At 48.6% G+C, this 19,424-nt stretch overlaps 1 protein-coding gene across 1 annotated transcript; it reads left to right on the forward strand.

Annotated features, from left to right (window-relative positions):
- The first annotated feature begins 18 nt into the window (after positions 1-18).
- Positions 19-18,840, forward strand: HSD17B14 (hydroxysteroid 17-beta dehydrogenase 14). Its single transcript, NM_001047981.1, has 10 exons — positions 19-50; positions 388-587; positions 1,101-1,139; positions 1,300-1,382; positions 1,852-1,918; positions 6,099-6,190; positions 17,780-17,884; positions 18,134-18,201; positions 18,298-18,394; positions 18,496-18,840. Exons 2-10 carry the CDS (start codon positions 500-502, stop codon positions 18,667-18,669), a joined length of 813 nt encoding a protein of 270 aa, NP_001041446.1. The 5' UTR covers positions 19-50; positions 388-499; the 3' UTR covers positions 18,670-18,840.
- Positions 18,841-19,424: the final 584 nt, after the last annotated feature.

Below are 19,424 nucleotides of genomic sequence, written 5' to 3' on the forward strand. Positions count from 1 at the left end.
CAGGGCGGAGCTGGAGCCGTGGCCTCCTGCGTCCTGACGGTCTGAAACCTGTAGGTCTGGAAAAGGAGAAGCAGGGCCTAGATTCCTGGGTCTGAGGGAGGAGGGGGTTGGATGCCATAAATCCTGAGTTTGAGGAAGGAGGGGATTGGGGGCCCAGACTCCTGGGTCCGAGAGTGGAGGGGCTGGGGACCCGGACTCCTGGGCCTGAGGGTCTGAGAGTAGAGGGGCTGGGGGCCTGGGCTCCTAGGTCTGACGGAGGAGGGGCTGGTTGCCTGGGCTCCTGAGTCTGAGGGAGGAGGAGCTGAGGCCCCAGACAACTGGGTCTGAGGGAGGAGGGGGCGGGGGCAAACTTCCAGGCTTCTGGCCTTCCTGGCAACGCCCCCCCAGGGCCGGCCTTCCAGGATCCAGCCCCTATTTATGGTTCTGCTCCACGGCCTCACTGGACTGTGGAGGTGGAAAGAAGCAGAGTGAGTGACAGGGAGAGTCAGACAGAAGCAGGATGGCAACAGGGACGCGCTATGCCGGGAAGGTGGTGGTTGTGACAGGAGGCGGGCGCGGCATTGGAGCCGGGATCGCGAGAGCCTTCGGTGAGTAGGGGTCTGGCGAGTCAGGGTCTGGCTACTTGGGGAATATTAGAGATTGGGAGCGGAGGGACCCTGGGAACTAGTGGGTGTGGGAACTTCAGTACTGGAGTCAAGATTCTTAGCCTATAAAAACCCAATTTGCAATGTTAATGAAAGGGTTGACAGCCTAAGCCTGGGGCCTGAGCTTTTGGCAGTTCTCCAAAAATGGTTACTCTCTTTTTCTGGGTCTCAGTTATTCTATCTACAAAGTGGGGGTGGCTGGGGGAATGTGGCTTGCAGGTTTCGGGTTTATTCTGGAACCCAGGGATGGGGGCTCAGGAACCCCAGCAGGCACCTACAGTGGCCAAGGAGAATATGGGTCAAGTCTTCTGCCCTTTGCTCTAGAGGAACATCATGGGACTTTGGGGTCATGAGGGGAACGTTTGGAAAGATGGGCCCCACTCCAGGTGGCCACAGGAGGGCAGCAGAGGCCTTTGCCAAGATCTGTGCTGGAGTAACCTGTTTTTCCATTCTCAGTGCAAAACGGGGCCCAAGTGGTTATCTGTGACAAAGATGGTGAGTGAGCGTCCCTTGGTCCTCACCCCAGCCCCCTCCTCCCTCACACCCAGGAGTCTGGGCCCCCAGGCCCTTTCCTCTCTCAGACCCAAGAATCAGGACCCCAGCCCCTCCTCCCTCAGACCTAGGAGTCTGGACCCCAGCCCTTCTCTCCCTGCAGAGTCTGGGGGCCGGGCCCTGGAGCAGGAGCTTACTGGAACTGTCTTTATCCTCTGTGATGTGACCCGGGAGAAAGATGTGCAGGTGAGCTATTCTTGACCCTGTCTGGCCCCAAAGACTGCTGCTCCGGACTTTCCCTGATTCTGCTGGCCAGGTTCTGGGTCTCCTGCAAAGTTTCTCCTTTATCTCTCACTATGGAGCTCTTGTCACACCTGTCACATAGACTGGAACAACAACAACAAAAATCCCTCACAGTGGATCTCCTTCTGGAAGAGTCTTCCTCTCCCGCCTCTGGGATTCTATCCGTTCACTTCGGTCAATGTCTCTCTGATGTCCACCCTCTGCCCCCCACCCGGACACCAGGTCTCTGCAGTGTGAATATATCCAGCCCTCTGGTGATTTAGGGGAAGCCCCCACTTCCTGTAGCTCCCTTCACCTTGGCTGTGATCCACCTCCCCCTTTGCTTTTTTTTTTTTTTTTCCCCTTTGCTTTTGGGAGTCCAGGATCCTCAAGGCTGGGTGCCAGCCCTGCTCACTTACCTCTTTGTCCTCAGACTCTCATTTCTGAGACTGTCCGTCGTTTTGGCCGTCTGGATTGTGTAGTCAACAACGCTGGCTACCGTGAGTTGTGTGGCCCACAGGCCATTCTCCCTTGGTGTCCACCCACCTCCCCGCTTCCATCCCTTCCTTTCCCTCCCCCTCAGTTCCCCATCTGTCTTCTCCATCCCCTTTCCCATCCCCCTGTCTCCTTGGATGGGACAGTACAGCCCTGGAAGGCCCTGCACTGGGGCTCACATCCTGGCTGGTTCCATCCTGGCCTCAGTTCTTCTGTTTCTAGAATGGGAATGATGATCATGAACAACAGAGTTGTTGTGGGTATTAAATAAGATAAACTACTCGGCCTCATAATTATCACAAATATCTTGAAGAAACAGCTCCCATCTTGTGGTCTCAATTTGCTTATCTATGAAGTGATGGCAATGACCCTTCCCTTTGCTGATGACTATGAAGGTATCCTCATGAGTGTGGTTTTTTAGGTCCTCTTCAAGGTCCCCTTTGAAGGGGAAATGCTGTCAGTTTAACGACTTACCCTTCATAAGAATCTCTCATGTTGGTAAGCCAGGGCTCAGAGAGATGAACTGATTGCACTGAGGTCACACAGCAAGGCCTGTCATAAGAGTGACATCCTCTTCAGCTGCACAACGTGCCCCCCTGCTTATTGTTGGCTTTTTTTAAGATTTTATTTATTTATTCATGAGAGACACAGAGAGGGAGAGGCAGAGACACAGGCAGAGGGAGAAGCAGGCTCCATGCAGGGAGCCTGATGGGGGACTCCATCCCGGGTCACGCCCTGGGCTGAAGGCAGCGCTAAACCGCTGAGCCACCCAGGCTGCACAACCCTCCCACCCCCTCCACCGCTGCGTATTGGCTGGGCAACTTTAAGCAAGTGGCTCACCCTCTCTGGGCTGCATTTTCCTCCTTATATTGTTGTAAAGATCAAAGAGATGGCTAATACCAGTTCATCCTTTCTCTCTGTATCCTTTGTACATTTGAGACATATTTACTGAATGCCTACCATGTCCCAAGTTCTTTCCTAGGGGCTGGGGAGTTGGCAGTGAAAAAAAAAATTTTTTTAAGATTTATTCATGAAAGATGCACAGAGAGAGGCAGAGACATAGGCAGAGAAGCAGGCTCCCCTTTGGGAACCCAATGTGGGACTTGATCCCTGGGATAGTGACCTGAGCCAAAGGCAGACGCTTAGCCACTGAGCCACCCAGGTGTCTGGCAGTGAACGCAATAGATAGAACATTCTAGTCTTCTTGGGATTCACGTTCTTGAGTAAGAAAAATAGGCCAGAAATGATAGTTAATCTGCCTCATCCATGGATTCCTGTGTTTGTGAAGTCACCAACTTGCAAAAAAATTTTTTTTGTAATCTCAGCATCAGTACTCACTATGCTTTCCATGTATTTGTGGACAAGTATGGAGTAGCAACAAAAATTCCCTTTGCCTGAAGCACATGTTCTCAGTTAAGGTCAAACTAGGTGTAGCTGTGCCCTCTGATTTCAGAGGATGGAGACTATGGAAGTGCAAGGAGCTGCCCTGGGGCCCACTGGATGGGTTAAAATTCCAACACTGCCGGCTTCTAGCCAATCTCTTAACATCTCTGAGCCTTGTTTCTTTGTTTGCAAAATAAATAAAATGGAGTCTATTTTATTGTTTTTAGGATTAGGAGTTGTTTTTAGGATTTAAGACTATGTTCTAGGATTATTGTTTTTTAGAATTAGGAGTTTTTAGGATTTAAGACTATAATCTGTTAGATATGCAAATATCTATATGCCTGTGTGTATACACATGTCTATGTGCATACATATATATAGTGTCAGCCAGTTTGGGCTCCTGGAACAGAAATACCACCTAAGGGGAGGGCTCAGACAACAAACATTTACTTCTCACAGATTTGGAGGCTAGGAAATCCCAAGATCCAAGTGCCAGCATATTCGTGTCTGGTGAGGGCCTGCTTCTTGCTGGGTCGAAGTGCACTAATCCCATTCATGAGAGGTCCATCCTCTCCACTTAAAATCCCCTTCTGGGACACCTGGGTGGCTCAGTGGTGGAGCATCTGCCTTCGGCTCAGGTCGTGATCCCGGGATCCTGGGATCAAGTCCCACATCAGGGTCCCTGATGGGAGCCTGCTTCTCTCTCTGCCTGTGTCTCTCTCTGTGTCTCTCATGAATAAATAAATAAAATATTTTAAAAATAATAAAATAAGAATATTTAAAATAATAATAATAATAATAAAATAAAATCTCCTCCCATAGGTTTCACCTCCAAGTGCCATTGCATGGAAGGTTAGGATTTCAACATATGAATCTCGGGGGGTGGGGAAACGCATTTAGTCTGTAATATTACATACTATTATATAATATGTACCTCTTTCCCAGAGGAACAGTGGTGAATATTCCCTAATTCAGTATTCACTGGAACTTTATAGACTATAACTGCCTTGAATAATGAGAATAGACTATATATACTAGCATGTTTGGTGGTGATAAAGGCTATAAAGAGAAATAAAATTGGGGCACCCGGCTGGCTCAGTTGGTGGAGGCTGCAACTCTTGGTCTCGGGGTCGTGAATTTAAGCCCCACATTAGGCATAGAGCTTACTTAAAACAAAACAAGCTGTTTAGGGTCTAGAGAATGGCAGGAGCTTTTTGTTTGTTTGGTTTTTTTTCCAGAGGCTGGGTTTTTTTTGTTTGTTTTAAAGATTTAATTTATTTATTCATGAGAGACACAGAGAGAGAACAGCAAGCGCTCAACCGCTGAGCCACCCAGGTGTCCCAAGGGGCTGTTTTAAACAGGATCCAGGGTCGGTTCCCTGAAGATATTTGAATAGATCCTTGAAGGAAGCCAAGCCACAAGCCCTGGGTCCTTGGGGAGGAACAATCCAAGATTCCCTCAGCTTCCTGCCTGCCATCTTGTTTTCCCCCTTCATTGTGCCTTCCTCCCCTGGCCTCCTAAAGCCTTGGAGCCTTCAAGGTGGCCTCTCCCCACTGCCTGTGTTTTCTCCTAATTCTTATTCCCCTATCTTTCCACCTCCTTTTCCTCTGAACATTGATTTTTCTGTCCCTCCACCCACACCCCCTCCCCTCCCACCAATTCCTCCTATTTATTTTACAAATATGTTATGGGGCTAAGTATTAGGCCCAAATATTGACTCCTGAGAGAAAAACTTTTTTAAGATTTTTTTTTTTAAATTCATGAGAAAAAGAGAGGCAGAAACACAGGCAGAGGGAGAAGCAGGCTCCATGCAGGGAGCCCGATGGGGACTCGATCCTGGGTCTCCAGGATCACACCCTGGGCAGAAGAAGGCAGCACCAAACCGCTGAGCCACCCAGGCTGCCCCCCCGCCTTTTTTTAAATTTTGTTTCTTTATTCATAGAGGGGCAGAGACACAGACAGAGGGAGAAGCAGGCTCCATGCAGGAAGCCTGATGCGGGACTCAATCCCAGGTCTCCAGGATCACACCCCAGGCTGCAGGCGGCGCCAAACCGCTATGCCACCGGGGCTGCCCTGGGCTGCCCTTTTATAAAGATTTAATTTAATTTTTATTTTTACTATTTTTAAAAAATAGATTAATTAATTAATTAATTTTTATTTATTTATTCATGAGAGACACAAAGAGAGGCAGAGGGAAGAGCAGACTCCCTGTGGGGAGCCCGATATGGGACTCCATCCCTGGATCTGAGCCAAAGGCAGATAGATGCTCAACCACTGAGCTACCCAGGTGCCCTTTAAAGATTTTATTTTCAAGTAATCTCTGCATCCAATCTCAAATTTACAACTCTGACCCAGACAGCCAGACACTCTGACTTGGGAAATTTCCTTGTTTTGTTTTTTTTTAAACTAAGGTCCACACCCAACAAAGGGCTTGAACTCACAACCCTGAAATCAAGACCTGAGATCATGTGTTGGATGCTCTACCCACTGAGCCACTCAGGCGCTCCCAGCTTTGGGTGGAACTTTCTCAGCCCGAGAGCCAAGTGTTGTCCTTCTGTAGATAAGGAGACTGAGACACAGAGAGGCAAAGTGACTTACTAAAAAGTCACACAGCCAGAAGTGGCAGAGGCTCATATTGGAAGCTGGGACTTCTGGCCTGAGACCGCTTTTTAATTCACCTCCTTTCTTCCCTGTGATCCCTGCCCCTCTTGTCAGCCACCCCCGACCGGACCATATCTTCATTTCTTCCCTGTGTCACTCCCTCATTCCTTCTGCTTCTGTGTCTCCCACCCCCTCCCTTAGATCCACCTCCGCAGTGGCCCGAGGAGACCTCTGCCGAGGGCTTCAGGCAGCTGTTGGAGCTGAACCTGCTGGGGACATACACCGTGACCAAGGTGAGAACTATGGCCCAAGCTGTCAGGCCAGGTGGCCTCCTGACCGGGAGATTGTCAGACCCACTTCTTCTTGGAGCAGAATGTTTCTGCTGCGTTGCTTATTCCAAAAGGACTCTAACTTTATAGCCAATATATGGGTGCTAATCCCTACATCCAGCAGAAGCTAGCTGTGTGGTGACCTGGCCCAGTCTTCTTAGGGACCTTCTAGAACCTTCTAAAGTGGTGTGCTGATATAGAGTTGGGGAGTAATAGGAATAAGGGTGGGATGGAGGGGCAGGAGGAGGGATTGAGGCGAGGAGTCAATGAGAGGCAGTTACAGCTTTGCCACCCAGCAAATAGCCATGGGGAACAATGAGTTTTTCCCCTTACCACCCTACCCTCTGAATCTTCCCATAAAAGCCTCCTACTTACCATTGTAGTTGAAATGCCAGCTCTTCAGAATGGCCTCTCCTTCCCAACCGTTCATGCTTCTGTGGCACTCACACATACATATTTATTCTCTGCAACAGCTTATTTATTTTCATCATAGCACACTTTAATTCATTCAGCAAATATTTGTTTAGTACCAGCCATGTGCTGAGCATTGTGCATCCAGCACAAGACAAACATCCTTGCCCCTGGGGAGCTGACATGCTAACGGGGGAGACAGTAGGTGAGCAAGTAAATAGATCTTAATGTCAGCGAGTGATAAGTGCCATGCATGAGAGTGATGGACAGGTGCAAATGCTGTTTTTTTATAAAATGTTTTTTAAAATTTATGATAGAGAGAGAGAGAGAGAGGCAGAGACACAGGCAGAGGGAGAAGCAGGCCCCATGCCAGGAGCCTGATGCGGGACTCGATCCCGGCACTCCAAGATCGCACCCTGGGCCAAAGGCAGGCGCGAAACCGCTGAGCCACCCAGGGATCCCTGTTTTTTAATAAAAATTTTTTAAAAATTTTATGTATTTATTCATGGGAGACTCAGAGAGAGAGGCAGAAACACAGGCAGAGGGAGAAGTAGGCTCCCTGCAGGGAATCTGATGCTGGACTCAATCCCAGGACCCCGGGATCATGCCCTGAGCCAAGGGCAGACGCTCAACAACTGAGCCACCCAGGTGTCCCAAAACTTTTTTTTTAAGCAGGCTCCATGCCCAGCGTGGAGCCCAATGTGGGGCTTGAACTCATGACCCTGAGATTGAGACCTGAGTTGAGATCAATAGTCAGATGCTGAACTAACTGAGCCACCTGGGTGCCCATATGAAACTTTTTATTTTGACATTTTGCAAGCATACACAAAAGTGGAGAGATGTACTGAATTCCTCACACCCGTCACCCAGCATTATCAACATTCTGTCATTCCTCCTGTGGACTCTTCATTTTTTTCTTTCTTTTCTTTTAAGATCTGTTTATTTGTTTTAGGGAGGGGAAGGGCAAAGAGAGAGGGAGAGAAGCAGACTCCCCACTGAGCACAGAGCCTCATGTGGGGCTCTATCTCAGGACCCTGAGATCATGATCTGAGCCAAAATCAACAGTCTGATGTTCAACCAACTGAGCTACCCAAGTGCCTCTTTTGCTGGAGCTTTTTATTTTTATTTATTTTATTTTTTTTAAAGATTTTATTTATTTATTCATGAGAGACACAGAGAGACAGAGACACAGGCAGAGAGAGAAGCAGGCTCCTCACAGGGAGCCCAACGCAGGACTTGATCCCCAGATCGGGATCACACCCTGAGCCAAAGGCAGATGCTCAATCACTGAGCCACCCAGGAATCCCTTGCTGGAGCTTTTTAAAGCAAATCTCAGACATATTTTACATGTGTGTCATTTAGTATGTGTCTTTACCAGATGAGGTTTTTTTGTTTGTTTGTTTAAGAGTATTTATGTGCTGCTCTTTTAGACAGGGTGGAGGTAGTCAGAAGGCTTCTCTGAGAGGTGACATTTGAGTCAGACCTCAAGGATGTGTGTGAGGCAGAGTGGTCCAGCAGAGAACAGCCTGTGCAAAGGCCCTGGGGTGGGAACTGCTCCGAGTGTAGGAGGAATAACAGGAGGTGAGAGTATAAAGGGGACAAAAGAACCTAGATCGTATCTGGCCTTGTCAACCATGGAGAGGATTTTGCTTTGGTACTTGAGCCTGGAGCCAAGGAAGTGAGCTGCTGTAAATGGCAACCAGCGGCCACATGGGGAACAGGCAGGGGGCAAGGGCTTTGGCAGTGTGCCCAGGGAGGGCACTGACTGGATGGTCCAGGCAGGAGGTGATTTGAATCCCACGAGGCCATTGGGTGGCTGTGGATTTGGTGGGAAGTATTCTGATTCTGGACCCATTTTGAAGGTAGTATTGTCAGGGTTTCCTTGTAGACTAGATGTGGGGGTGGATTTGAGAAAGAAAGGAGTGGGGGTTTTGGCTTATGTTCCCCCCACACACACACACCACCACCACTGCCGCTAGCAACTAGTGGGACTGAGTTGCCATGCATTGCTATGAGGAAGCCTGGGGAGGAGCAGGTGGGGTCAGAGACCTTTTGAGTTAGCAGGGCCTGGCAGGGGAAAGGGGCGCGGTGTGGTGGAGAGGGAGAGGAGCTGCCCAGCACAGGTTTACGTGGGATTCTTGGATCTGGGGTGAGGGGAGAGGCCTGGAGTCATCAGCTGGGAGCTCACCAACCAGCTTGAAGCTGGAGTAGATCATAAAAGCCAGTGCAGACACAAGAGGGGAGGAGGCCCAGGAGGGTGGGGTGGGGGTGTGGTCACTGGTGAGGAAACTCACAAACTCTCTTTGGTGTCTCACTTGAGATTCAGGTGAAATGTTTCTGGGCAGTTGGGTGGCCTTGTTCAACCTGTGAACCCTTGCTCCTTTTTTTTTTTTTTTTTTTTTTTTTTTAAGATTTTGTTCATTCATTTGAAAGAAGAGCACAAGCAGGGAGAGCAGCAGACAGAGGGAGAGGGAGGAGCTGGCTGCTCGTTGGGCAGGGAGCCCAATGCAGGGCTCCATACTAGGACCCCGGGATCATGACCCAAGCAGACGCTTCACCAACTGAGCCACCCAGGCACCCCTGAACTCTTGCCTCTGTCCCCAACTTGTGTCACCCCTAAGATTGGCATCTCCATACAATAAGATATACCCACTGTATCCCATAAAGGGAGTATATATGTAATTATATAATATATATGTAATTTTACATATCTCTCTCAGTGCCCAGCATTTAAAAAGAGAGAGATTTCTCCTAAACAGCCCTATTTCTGGTTTTTCTTTTTTTTTTAATTTTTTAAAATTTATTTATGATAGTCACAGAGAGAGAGAGAGAGAGAGAGAGAGAGGCAGAGACATAGGAAGAGGGAGAAGCAGGCTCCATGCACCGGGAGCCCAACGTGGGATTCGATCCCAGGTCTCCAGGATTGCGCCCTGGGCCAAAGGCAGGTGCCAAACCGCTGCGCCACCCAGGGATCCCATTTCTGGTTTTCCTTGAAAGATTGGCAAAGTGGGGACTCCTGTGTGGCTCAGTGGTTGAGCATCTGCCTTTGGCTCAGGGCGGGTTCCCAGAGTTCTGGGATCGAGTCCCACATCGGGCTTTGCGCAGGGAGCCTGCTTCTCCCTCTGACTATGTCTCTGCCTCTCTCTGTGTGTCTCTCATTAATAAATAAATAAAATCTTTAAAAAAAAAAAAAAAGGAAAGAAAGATTGGCAAAGTGGACCCACAGGGCAGAGTGACAGTCTGCTAAATATGGCAGGGCTCGCCATTATACCCCAGTCCCCACCTCTCCCTGTGGGGCTATCTGACTCTCTTACCTGTCAGTGGCTGGAACAGAAGCCTCACATAGGAGTAAAGGGTCCAGATCCAATCCCTGCCTGCCTCAGTTCTCTGCCACTTCCTCCCTGCAATGTGGCAACTTACTCAGCCTGTCAGCACTTTGGTTTCTCCTGTGAAAAAAATGAGGCTTAATAAATGGTACCTAATTCGCAGGGTTGTTCCTGAGAATTGAATGAGAGTAAAATACCCATGAAGAGCTTAGAGCATGCCTGGCACAGGGTTTCTGGTCTGTGCATTTTTATTTGCCTATCACAAACATTGCCCCATTCTTTTTCCTGCGGCCAATCTCCCTAACTCAGGTTGAGGTCACTGAAATATACGTTGGGCAAATGAAGCCTGGCAGAAGCAGAAGGGAAAAGGTGAGGTTGGATGCTGGAACCCTGAGTGGGAGGGAAGGAAGTGGAGCACAGGGTGTTTCATTTACCAAAAAATGGTGTACAAAGGTACTGGGGTAGAAACCACCCATGTGCGTTTTAAGATCTAGAGACCCATCTCCATCTCCACCTTCCGCTTAGCAATTATTATTATTTTTTAAGATTTTCTTTATTTATTTGAGAGCGACAGCATGGTCATGAGCCAGGGTGGGGGCGGGAGGGCAGAGGGAGAGGGAGAAGCAGGTCCCCCACTGAGCAGGGAGCTCAACGAAGATGATGCAGAGGCTCCATCCCAGGACCCCCGAGCTGAAGGCAGCCACTTAACAGACTGAGCCACCCAGGCACCCCTCTATTTATCTATTTTTGAAGATTTTACTTCTGAAATAATCTCTTCACCCCACGTGGGGCTCAAACCTACAACCCCGAGATCAACAGTTGGATGCTCCACTGACTGAGCCTGCCAGGCGCCCCATCCAAGCTCTTTCAATTCACCCAGTTGGTCTCTATTGTATTATTACAATTAGTTCCTTTGCCTTGGCTCCAGACACCACCTGCCTATTGCATGTGGTTTTCCAGAGGGCAGAGACTGTCTGCTTGTCCACGCCTCTGTCCCGGTACCCAAAACTCTGCCCGTTGCAAAGAAATCTGTCAGCATGAGTAAGTTGCTGCCTTTACCACCATGATTAAAACAATCATCAGGGGCACCTGGGTGGCTCAGTCGGTTAAGGGTCTGCCTTTGGTTCAGGTCATGATCCCAGAGTCCTAGATCAAGTCTCTCAGCCAGCCCACTGCTCAGCAGGGAATCTGCTTCTCCCTCTCTCTCTGCCTGCCACTCCCCTTGCTTGTTCTCTCTCTCTCTCTCTCTCTCTCTGTCAAATAAATAAATAAAATCCTCGATGTTAAGAGATCACTCTAGGGGCGCCTGGCTGGCTCAGTTTGTAGAGCATCCGACTCTCTTTTTTTAATTTAAAATCAATTAATTAACATATAATGTATTGGGACACCTGGGTGGTTCAGTGGTTAAGGATCGGCCTTCGGCTAAGGGCATAATCCTGGAGTTTCAGGATGGAATCCCACACTGGGCTCTCTGCATGGAGCCTGCTTCTCCCTCTGCCTATGTCTCTGCTTCTCTTTCTGTGTCTCTCATGAATAAATAAATTAAAAACCTTAAAAAATATATAATGTATTATTGGTTTCAGAGGTAGAGTTCAGTGATTATCAGTCTTATATAACACCCAGTGCTCATTACACAATGTGTCCTCCTTAGTGCCCATCATCCAGTGACCCCCATCCCTCCTGCCCCCTCCCCTCCAGCAACCCTGTTTGTTTCCTATGATTTAATCTCTTAGGGTTTGTCTCCCTCTATGATTTCGCCTTGTTTTCTTTGTTCCTCTCTTCCCCTATGATCCTCTGTTTTGTTTCTTAAATTCTACATTTGAGTGAGATCTATGATAATTATCTTTCTCTAATTGACTTATTTCACTTAGTGTAATATCCTCTAGTTCCATCCATGTTGTTGCAAATGGCAAGATTTTTTTTTTTGATGGCTGAGTAGTAGTCCATTTTATATATAGACCACATCTTCTTTATCCATTCATCTGTTGATGGACATCGGGGCTCTTTCCACAGTTTGACTATTGTGGACATTGCCACTATAAGCATTGGGTTACAAGTGCCCCTTTGGATCACTACATCTGTATCTTTGGGGTAAATTCCTAGTAGTGCAATTGCTAGGTTGTAGAGTAGCTCTATTTTCAACTTTTTGAGGAGTCTCCATACTGTTTTCCAGAGTGGCTGCACCAGTTTGCATTCCCACCAACAATGTATGAGGGATCCCCTTTCTCCACATCCTTGCCAACATCTGTTGTTTTCTGACTTGTTAATTTTAGTCATTGTGACTGGTGTGAGGTGGTATCTCACTGTGGTTTTGATTTGTATTTCCCTGATGCTGAGTGATGTTGAGCATGTGTTCATGTGTCTGTTGGCCATTTGTAGGTCTTTTAAGAAATGTCTGTTCATGTCTTCTGCCCATTTCTTGACTGGATTATTTGTTCTTTGGGTGTTGAGTTTGATAAGTTCTTTATAGATTTTGGATACTAGCCCTTTATCTTATAAGACACTTGCAAATATTTTCTCCCATTCTATTGGTTGTCTTTTGGTTTTGTCAACTGTTACCTTTGGTGTGCAGAAGCTTTTTATCTTGGGCAGCCCGGGTGGCTCAGCGGTTTAGCGCCCCTTCAGCCCAGGGTGTGATCCTGGAGAGTCCCACGTCGGGCTCCCTGCATGGAGCCTGCTTCTCCCTCTGCCTGTGTCTCTGCCTCTCTCTCTCTGCATCTCTCATGAATAAGTAAATATTTTTTTAAAAAGGCTTTTATCTTGATGAAGTCCGTAGTTCATTTTGGCCTTTGTTTCCCTTGCCTGTGGAGATGTGTCTACCAAGAAGTTGCTGCGGCCAAGGTCACAAAGATTGCTGCCTATGTTTTCCTCTAGGATTTTGATAGATTCCTGTTTCATACTTAGGTCTTTCATCCATTTCAAGTCTATTTTTGTGTATGGTGTGAGGAAATGGCCCAGTTTCATTCTTCTGCATGTGGCTGTCCATTTTTCCCAATACCATTTTTGAGACTTTTTTCCATTGGATATTCTTTCTTGCTTTGTTGAAGATGAGTTGACCATAGAGTTGAGGGTCCATTTCTGGGTTCTCTATTCTGTTACGTTGATCTATGTGTCTGTTTTTGTGCCAGTACCATACTGTCTTGATGATCACAGCTTTGTAATATAGCTTCCATTTCTTTGCATCTTCCTCGATTTTTCTTTTTTTTGAGATTTTATTTATATACTCATGAGAGACACAGAGAGGCAGAGACAGAAGCAGGCTCCGTGCAGGGAGTCCAATGTGGGATTCGATTCCAGGACTCCAGGATCACACCCTGGGCCAAAGGCAGGTGCTCAACCACTGGAGCCACCCAGGCATCCCTCAGCTTTTTTCATGAGTGTTCTATAGTTTTCTGAGTACAGATCCTTTGCCTCTTTGGTTAGATCTGTTCCTAGGTATCTTATGGTTTTTGGTGCAATGGTAAATGAGATCAACTCCTTAATTTCTCTTTCTTCTGTCTCATGGTTAGTGTATAGAAATTCAGCTGACTTCTGTGCATTGATTTTATATCCTGCCACTTTGCTAAAGTCTTGTAAATTCTAGCAATTTTGGGGTGGAGTCTTTTGAGTTTTCACATGGAGTATCATGTCATCTGCGAAGAGTGGGAGTTTCACTTCTTTGCCTTTTATTTCTTTTTGTTGTCTGATTCCTGAGGCTAGGACTTCCAGCACTATGTTGAACAACAGTGCTGAGAGTGAACATCCCTGATGTGTTCCTGACCTTAGGGGAAAAGCTCTCAACTTTTCCTCATTGAGAATGATATTCTCTGTGGGCTTTTCATGTATGGCTGTTATGATATGGAGGTATGTTGCCTCTATCCCTACACTGTGGAGAGTTTTAATCAAGAAAGGATGCTGTACTTGAGCACCCAACTCTTGATCTCAGTGTTGTGAATTTGAGCCTCACATTGGGTGTAGAGATTACTTAAAAGCAATAAATAAATAAAAATTAAAAAGCGCTCTGGCTCTTGCATACAAAACAGGTCAGAAGACAAAGTGTGGGCATTGGAAAACCAGTATTAGGAGACAGTAGCATTTGTGCAAGTAAAAAGAGGTAGCCTTCATGGCCTCACATGGTCTGGCCCCTGTTCCTCCTCTGACCTTCCCCTCCTACTGCAGTAGTCTTGTGCCAAATGCCCCAGTTCTGTCCTGCCTCAGGGCCTTTGCAAATGCTGTTCCTCCTGCCTGGCCCAGGCCCAGGATTCTCCAAGACATCTCCACAATTCATACCACAACACCCTGTTTGCAATTGCACCTACCCCAACACCCCCATTCCCCTCCTCTTGCTCTACTTTTTGTTGCCTATCCCTGTTCACACTCTAGCACATTCCTTTATGCACTTTTATTTCTTTATTGCTGCCTCCTCCAGGACTTGGCTCTGTGAGGGCAGAAGTTTCTGTCTTGTTTCCTGTGGCATCTATGGCATTTACCACAGCACCTGGCACATCCTAGGTGCTCCGTTAATGTTCATCGAATGAATAAATGAGGTAGAAAGAATTGTATAGATTCAAGAGGTCCTTAGAAGGCACAGTGGCCAGGGCTTGGTGATGAATCAGATGAGGGAGTTAAAAAAATAATTAATTAATTAATTAATTAATTAATTAAAAAAAAGATGAGGGACTTAAGTAGAGGGAAGCTCCAGAAGGTTCTCAGAGCTCTGGCTTGAGAAGCTGGGTGGAAGTGGACCCCATGCCTGAGGCTGAAAATCAAGGAGAAAGGCAGATTCTAGGAGGAGACAGTAGAGTGAGTTTTGCACTGAACAGATAGAAATGAAGCTGCCCAGGGACGCACAGGTGGCTCAGTGGTTGGGCATCTGCCTTTGGCTTGGGGTGTGATCCCAGGTCCCAGGGTTGAGTTCCACATCTGACTCCTTGTGGGGAGCCTGCTTCTCCCTCTGCCTGTGTCTCTGCCTCTCTCCGTGTGTCTCTCATGAATAAATAAATAAAATCTTTAAAAAAAAAAAAGAAGATGCAAAGGGCAGGTGAGGAGCTCCGGAAGGTGGTTCCAGGGGAGAATTAGGATATGTTGATGGGAAAACAGCCAAGCGGGGCCTCCCCTGGCACAGCTCGGAGAGAAGCAGATCCAGGAGAAATGAAAGGTGGGAGGGAGGCTGCATGGCATCCAGGAGAGCCAGGCTCTCCTGGTCATGTGTCCAAAGGGAGGGAAGGTCAGGCCAATAAGATTCCAGCGGGATCTTGATGTGGGCTGCACAAAAGTGCTAGGTGACCTTGAAGGCAGGACTGGGAAATGGCCCAAGGAATGTGTGGGAGGGTTGAATAGGGACCATAAGGAGTATGGGACAAATATTTATTCAGTGCTAACTGCGTGCCCAGTGCCAGGACAAGGGGAGCGAATGACTCATGGTGTGCAGCCCTTAGGGACCTCACGTTTGCAGGGTGGGGGTGGGGAGGGAGTCAAACAGCTGGGTATGGGGGCAGCCCCAGTGGCGCAGCGGTTTGGCGCCGCCTGCAGCCTGGGGTGTGATCCTGGAGACCCGAAATCCAGTCCCACATCGGGCTCCCTGCATGGAGCCTGCATCTCCCTCTGCCTGTGTCTCTGCCTCTCTCTCTCTGTGTCTATGAATAAATAAATAAAATCTTAAAAAACAAACAAACAGCTGGGTAGAGAGTGAAAAGGTTTCTGAAAGTATTAGGCAAGGGCAGGGGTGGAGCCTCGGGGTAGGGGGCTGGGCCAGCCCAGGGCTGAGGGAGGCAGTAAGGGTTTCAAGGCCAATGAGAGAGAGAGAGAGAGAGAGAGAGAGAGAGAGAGAGAGAGGAAGGATGGAGGGGGGAATGGGAGTGGGGGTCAGGTCCCTGAGGAGCCACTGGAGGATTAGAATCCCTGCCCCCAGTGCCCACATAATCATGGTACTCGTGCCCATGTTATCTTAAAGTTCTTAAGACTTAGAGTTGTCAGAAATTCTCTTTTGCTTATGGGTTTTGCTCTCTGTTCACTGCTTGGCACAAGTATTGGCTTTGACAGTTGTCACATGACCCTGGGAGCGTCGCTTACCTGCTCAGTCTCCTCACCTGGCAAAAGGAGCTGTGGACAGTTCCTTTGTCTAGGGTTGTTCTGAGGATTCAATGAGCTAATGCATGTGAAGAACTGACAGTAGGGCCAGGCACATAATAGATAAATTCAATAAATTCATTTATTTATTCAAAAGATATTTATTGAGCACTATTATGTGACAGACACCTTAATACAGGGGTGAAACAAAGTAAGAAATTTCAGGGGTGCATGGGTGGCTGAGTTGGTTACGCATCTGCCTTCAGCTCAGGTCATGGTCAGGTCCTGGGATGAAGCCCTGAGTTCAGTGGGGAATCTGCTTCTCTCTCTCTTTCTCCCTCTCCCTCCCTCCCGCTGCCCCTCCTCCTGCTTATGCACATGCTCTCTCTCTCTCTCTCAAATAAATAAGATATTTAAATAAATAAATAAATAAATAAATAAATAAATATAAAAATATAAAAATAAAAATAAATAAAAAATAAATAAGATGTGAGGGTGACTTTTTTTAAAAAAGATTTTATTTATACATGAGAGACACAGAAAGAGAGAGAGGCAGAGACACAGACAGAGGGAGAAGCAGGCTCCATGCAGGTAGCCTGACATGGGACTCCATCCTGGGTTCCCAGGATCAGGCCCTGAGCTGAAGGCGGCGCTAAACCACTGAGCTACCTGGGCTGCCCAGAAGGCGACATTTGAACAAGATTTGGAGCTGCTGAGGGATTAGGTTTACCCAGGACTGTCCCAGTTTAACCCTGAGAGTGGACTGAATGTCCCATGTCCTCAAAAACGCTTCAGTCCTGGGCAAACTGGAATGGCTAGTCACCCTAGTAGAGAGTTCCACGCCTATCAGAGGAAAAGTATTCCAGACTGAGGGAACAGCAAGTGCAAAGGCCCTAGGGTTGGCACACTTAGGGTTTGCTTGAGGATACAGTCCTTAGAAAAAGTGGAGGCTGTTTTAGAGGGAGTGGAGAAGGTTTGAAAGAGCTGGTAGGGTGACCCCGAGAGGGACCTAATTTAGATTCCCTGGGAACCACTTAGAGGAGGCTGCATGCACTCATTAATCTTTATCGTTAGGAACAGGTCTTGCCCAACAAGCTCAGCAGTCAAAGGAAAATAAGAGGAAGAATAGAATTTGAATTTATTCAAGGTCGTGTGTAGTGAAAGAGCTGAGAGACAGAGAGGAAGGGAAGAGAGAAAGGAAAAGAGAATTAGTTTAGGGACCTCCAGGGATCCAGGGAATTGCAGAAGAGAAGCTGGTAAAAAGCAGTGCATTTCATGAAGGGCTCTCACATCAATCACATTCTGACCACAAAGTTCTCCCTGAAACTCAGAGATACTGTCACCCCCTCGTGGATAAAAGAGCTTCTTCCCATTTCTGCAAAATATGCAGCCATCTTGCATTTTCCTATCTTGATATGGACAGGAGTTTGAGCAACATACTAAGACCCAGAGCGGAGAGACAGAGACCTAGAGAGAGAACAGGGATTGGGGGAGGGGGACAAGGACACAGAAGGGGGAAGAGAGAGAGGTAGTAGAGGAGACATAGAGAAAAATGCCTTCCAGACATGAAGAGATTCCTTAAACCTAGAGACATGGGCAAACCAGTAAAGGTGCTTCCTGGAGTTGTAGAACCTTGTTCCTACAAGGCAGCAAGATCCACTAGTGACCATACCAGGGCAATGCCATTGCTCCAGACATCAGGATGTGTTTCAGTGTGGCTGGGGGAATCCAGTGTCTGGGGGATCTGACTTTGCCTCTGTCTTCCCAGTTTGCCCTCCCCCACCTGCGGAAGAGCCAGGGGAATATTATCAACATCTCCAGTCTGGTGGGGGCCATCGGCCAGGTCCAGGCAGTTCCCTATGTGGCCACCAAGGTACCCTGCCCCTTCCCTCACTCCTTACCAGGCCCTCTGGGGACCTCAGTCCTGAGACATGACAACCTGGGACATGTTATGTACCAAGTGTCTCCAGTGAAGCAGAGCCTGGTGTATCCCATCGGGGCTGGCAGGGAGTGCATGACTACCCCATTCTGATGTCCCAGCTTGACCTCGGGGTTGGAGGAGAGAACAGGAAGGACCTCGTCTTCCCTGGACTGAATTTTCCCTCCACATCATCTTCCTCAGGGGGCAGTAACAGCCATGACCAAAGCTTTGGCCCTGGATGAGAGTCGATATGGCGTCCGGGTCAACTGGTGAGCACCTCCAAGTGGGGTGGGAAGGCTGAGAGTAAGCCTCAGAGGCCGTGTCTGTGGCACACTTCTCTGATCCCCTCTCCTCCCTTCCCACAGCATCTCCCCAGGAAACATCTGGACCCCAATGTGGGAGGGGCTGGCAGCCTTAACGCCTGACCCCGCTGCCACAGTCTTACAGGGCACAATGAACCAGGTAGGCGTAGGGGCCAGATCCAGGTGGCATGGGAGTGGCTTAGGGTGTGGCAGTCAGGCCTGGTGTTTCACTTCATTCCTCTCCCCCTTGTCTCTCCCCAGCCCCTGGGCCGCCTGGGCCAGCCAGCTGAGGTGGGGGCTGCTGCCGTGTTCCTGGCCTCTGAAGCCACCTTCTGCACCGGGATTGAGCTGCTTGTGACCGGGGGTGCAGAGCTGGGGTATGGGCAGAAGGCCATGAAGGGCACCCTCGTGGAGGTCCCCACCATCCCTTCCTGATTCCCACATTTCCACTTGGGCCTTCCTAAGATTCTCACCCACAAATTCAGTCTCCCAGATTTCAGCTTCTCCCATCCTGCCTCTTAGGTGCAGACCCCAACTCTAGACATTAAGCCCACTTACCAATGTGCCTAACCACCCCACAAGTTCCCATAAAAGTAGTTTGCAGCCAGAAGGAGGAGGTCATCACATTTTTTTTGTGCCCTGGAGTTCTGCCACGGGGGGACCGCGTCCCCACACCCAGCCCCACGCGTTCCCAGGCGTAGCCTCGACCCGAGGGACTACAGCCCCCGGCAAGCCTTGCAGCAGGCTTCTGGGAAAAGTGTCACCGGTCGGGCTCACCCCAGCTAATACGAAGGCCCGCAGGGGAAAATAAATTAAACTCTATTAGGAGATAATAATGGAGGTGAAGCAAAAGAGCCTCCTCGTTATTATCGGTCCTTAAGGGAAAGGAGTTTTGATTTCGCAGGCTGAGCGACAGGAAAGTGGCAGGCCCGCTCCAGAAGTTCTGAGGGAAGAAGCAGCTGGAGTTGAGTCCTGAGTCAGAGGGAGGAGGGCCTGGGGTCCAGATTCCTGGGTTTGGGGGAGGAGGAAACACAGGGGGGCGTGGACTCCCCAGTTTGGGCAGAGCCTACCCTGCATACCTCCGGGGGCGCTGGGGGCCCAGTCCCGGGTGAGACGTCCCAGCGAGGGTGGTGGGGCTGCATGGCTGCTGCAGATTGGCTGCGGCGGGGGTGTGCGGCAATCGCTGATTG

The sequence above is a fragment of the Canis lupus genome, chromosome 1, assembly GCF_011100685.1.
Source record: "Canis lupus familiaris isolate Mischka breed German Shepherd chromosome 1, alternate assembly UU_Cfam_GSD_1.0, whole genome shotgun sequence".
NCBI lineage: Eukaryota > Metazoa > Chordata > Mammalia > Carnivora > Canidae > Canis > Canis lupus.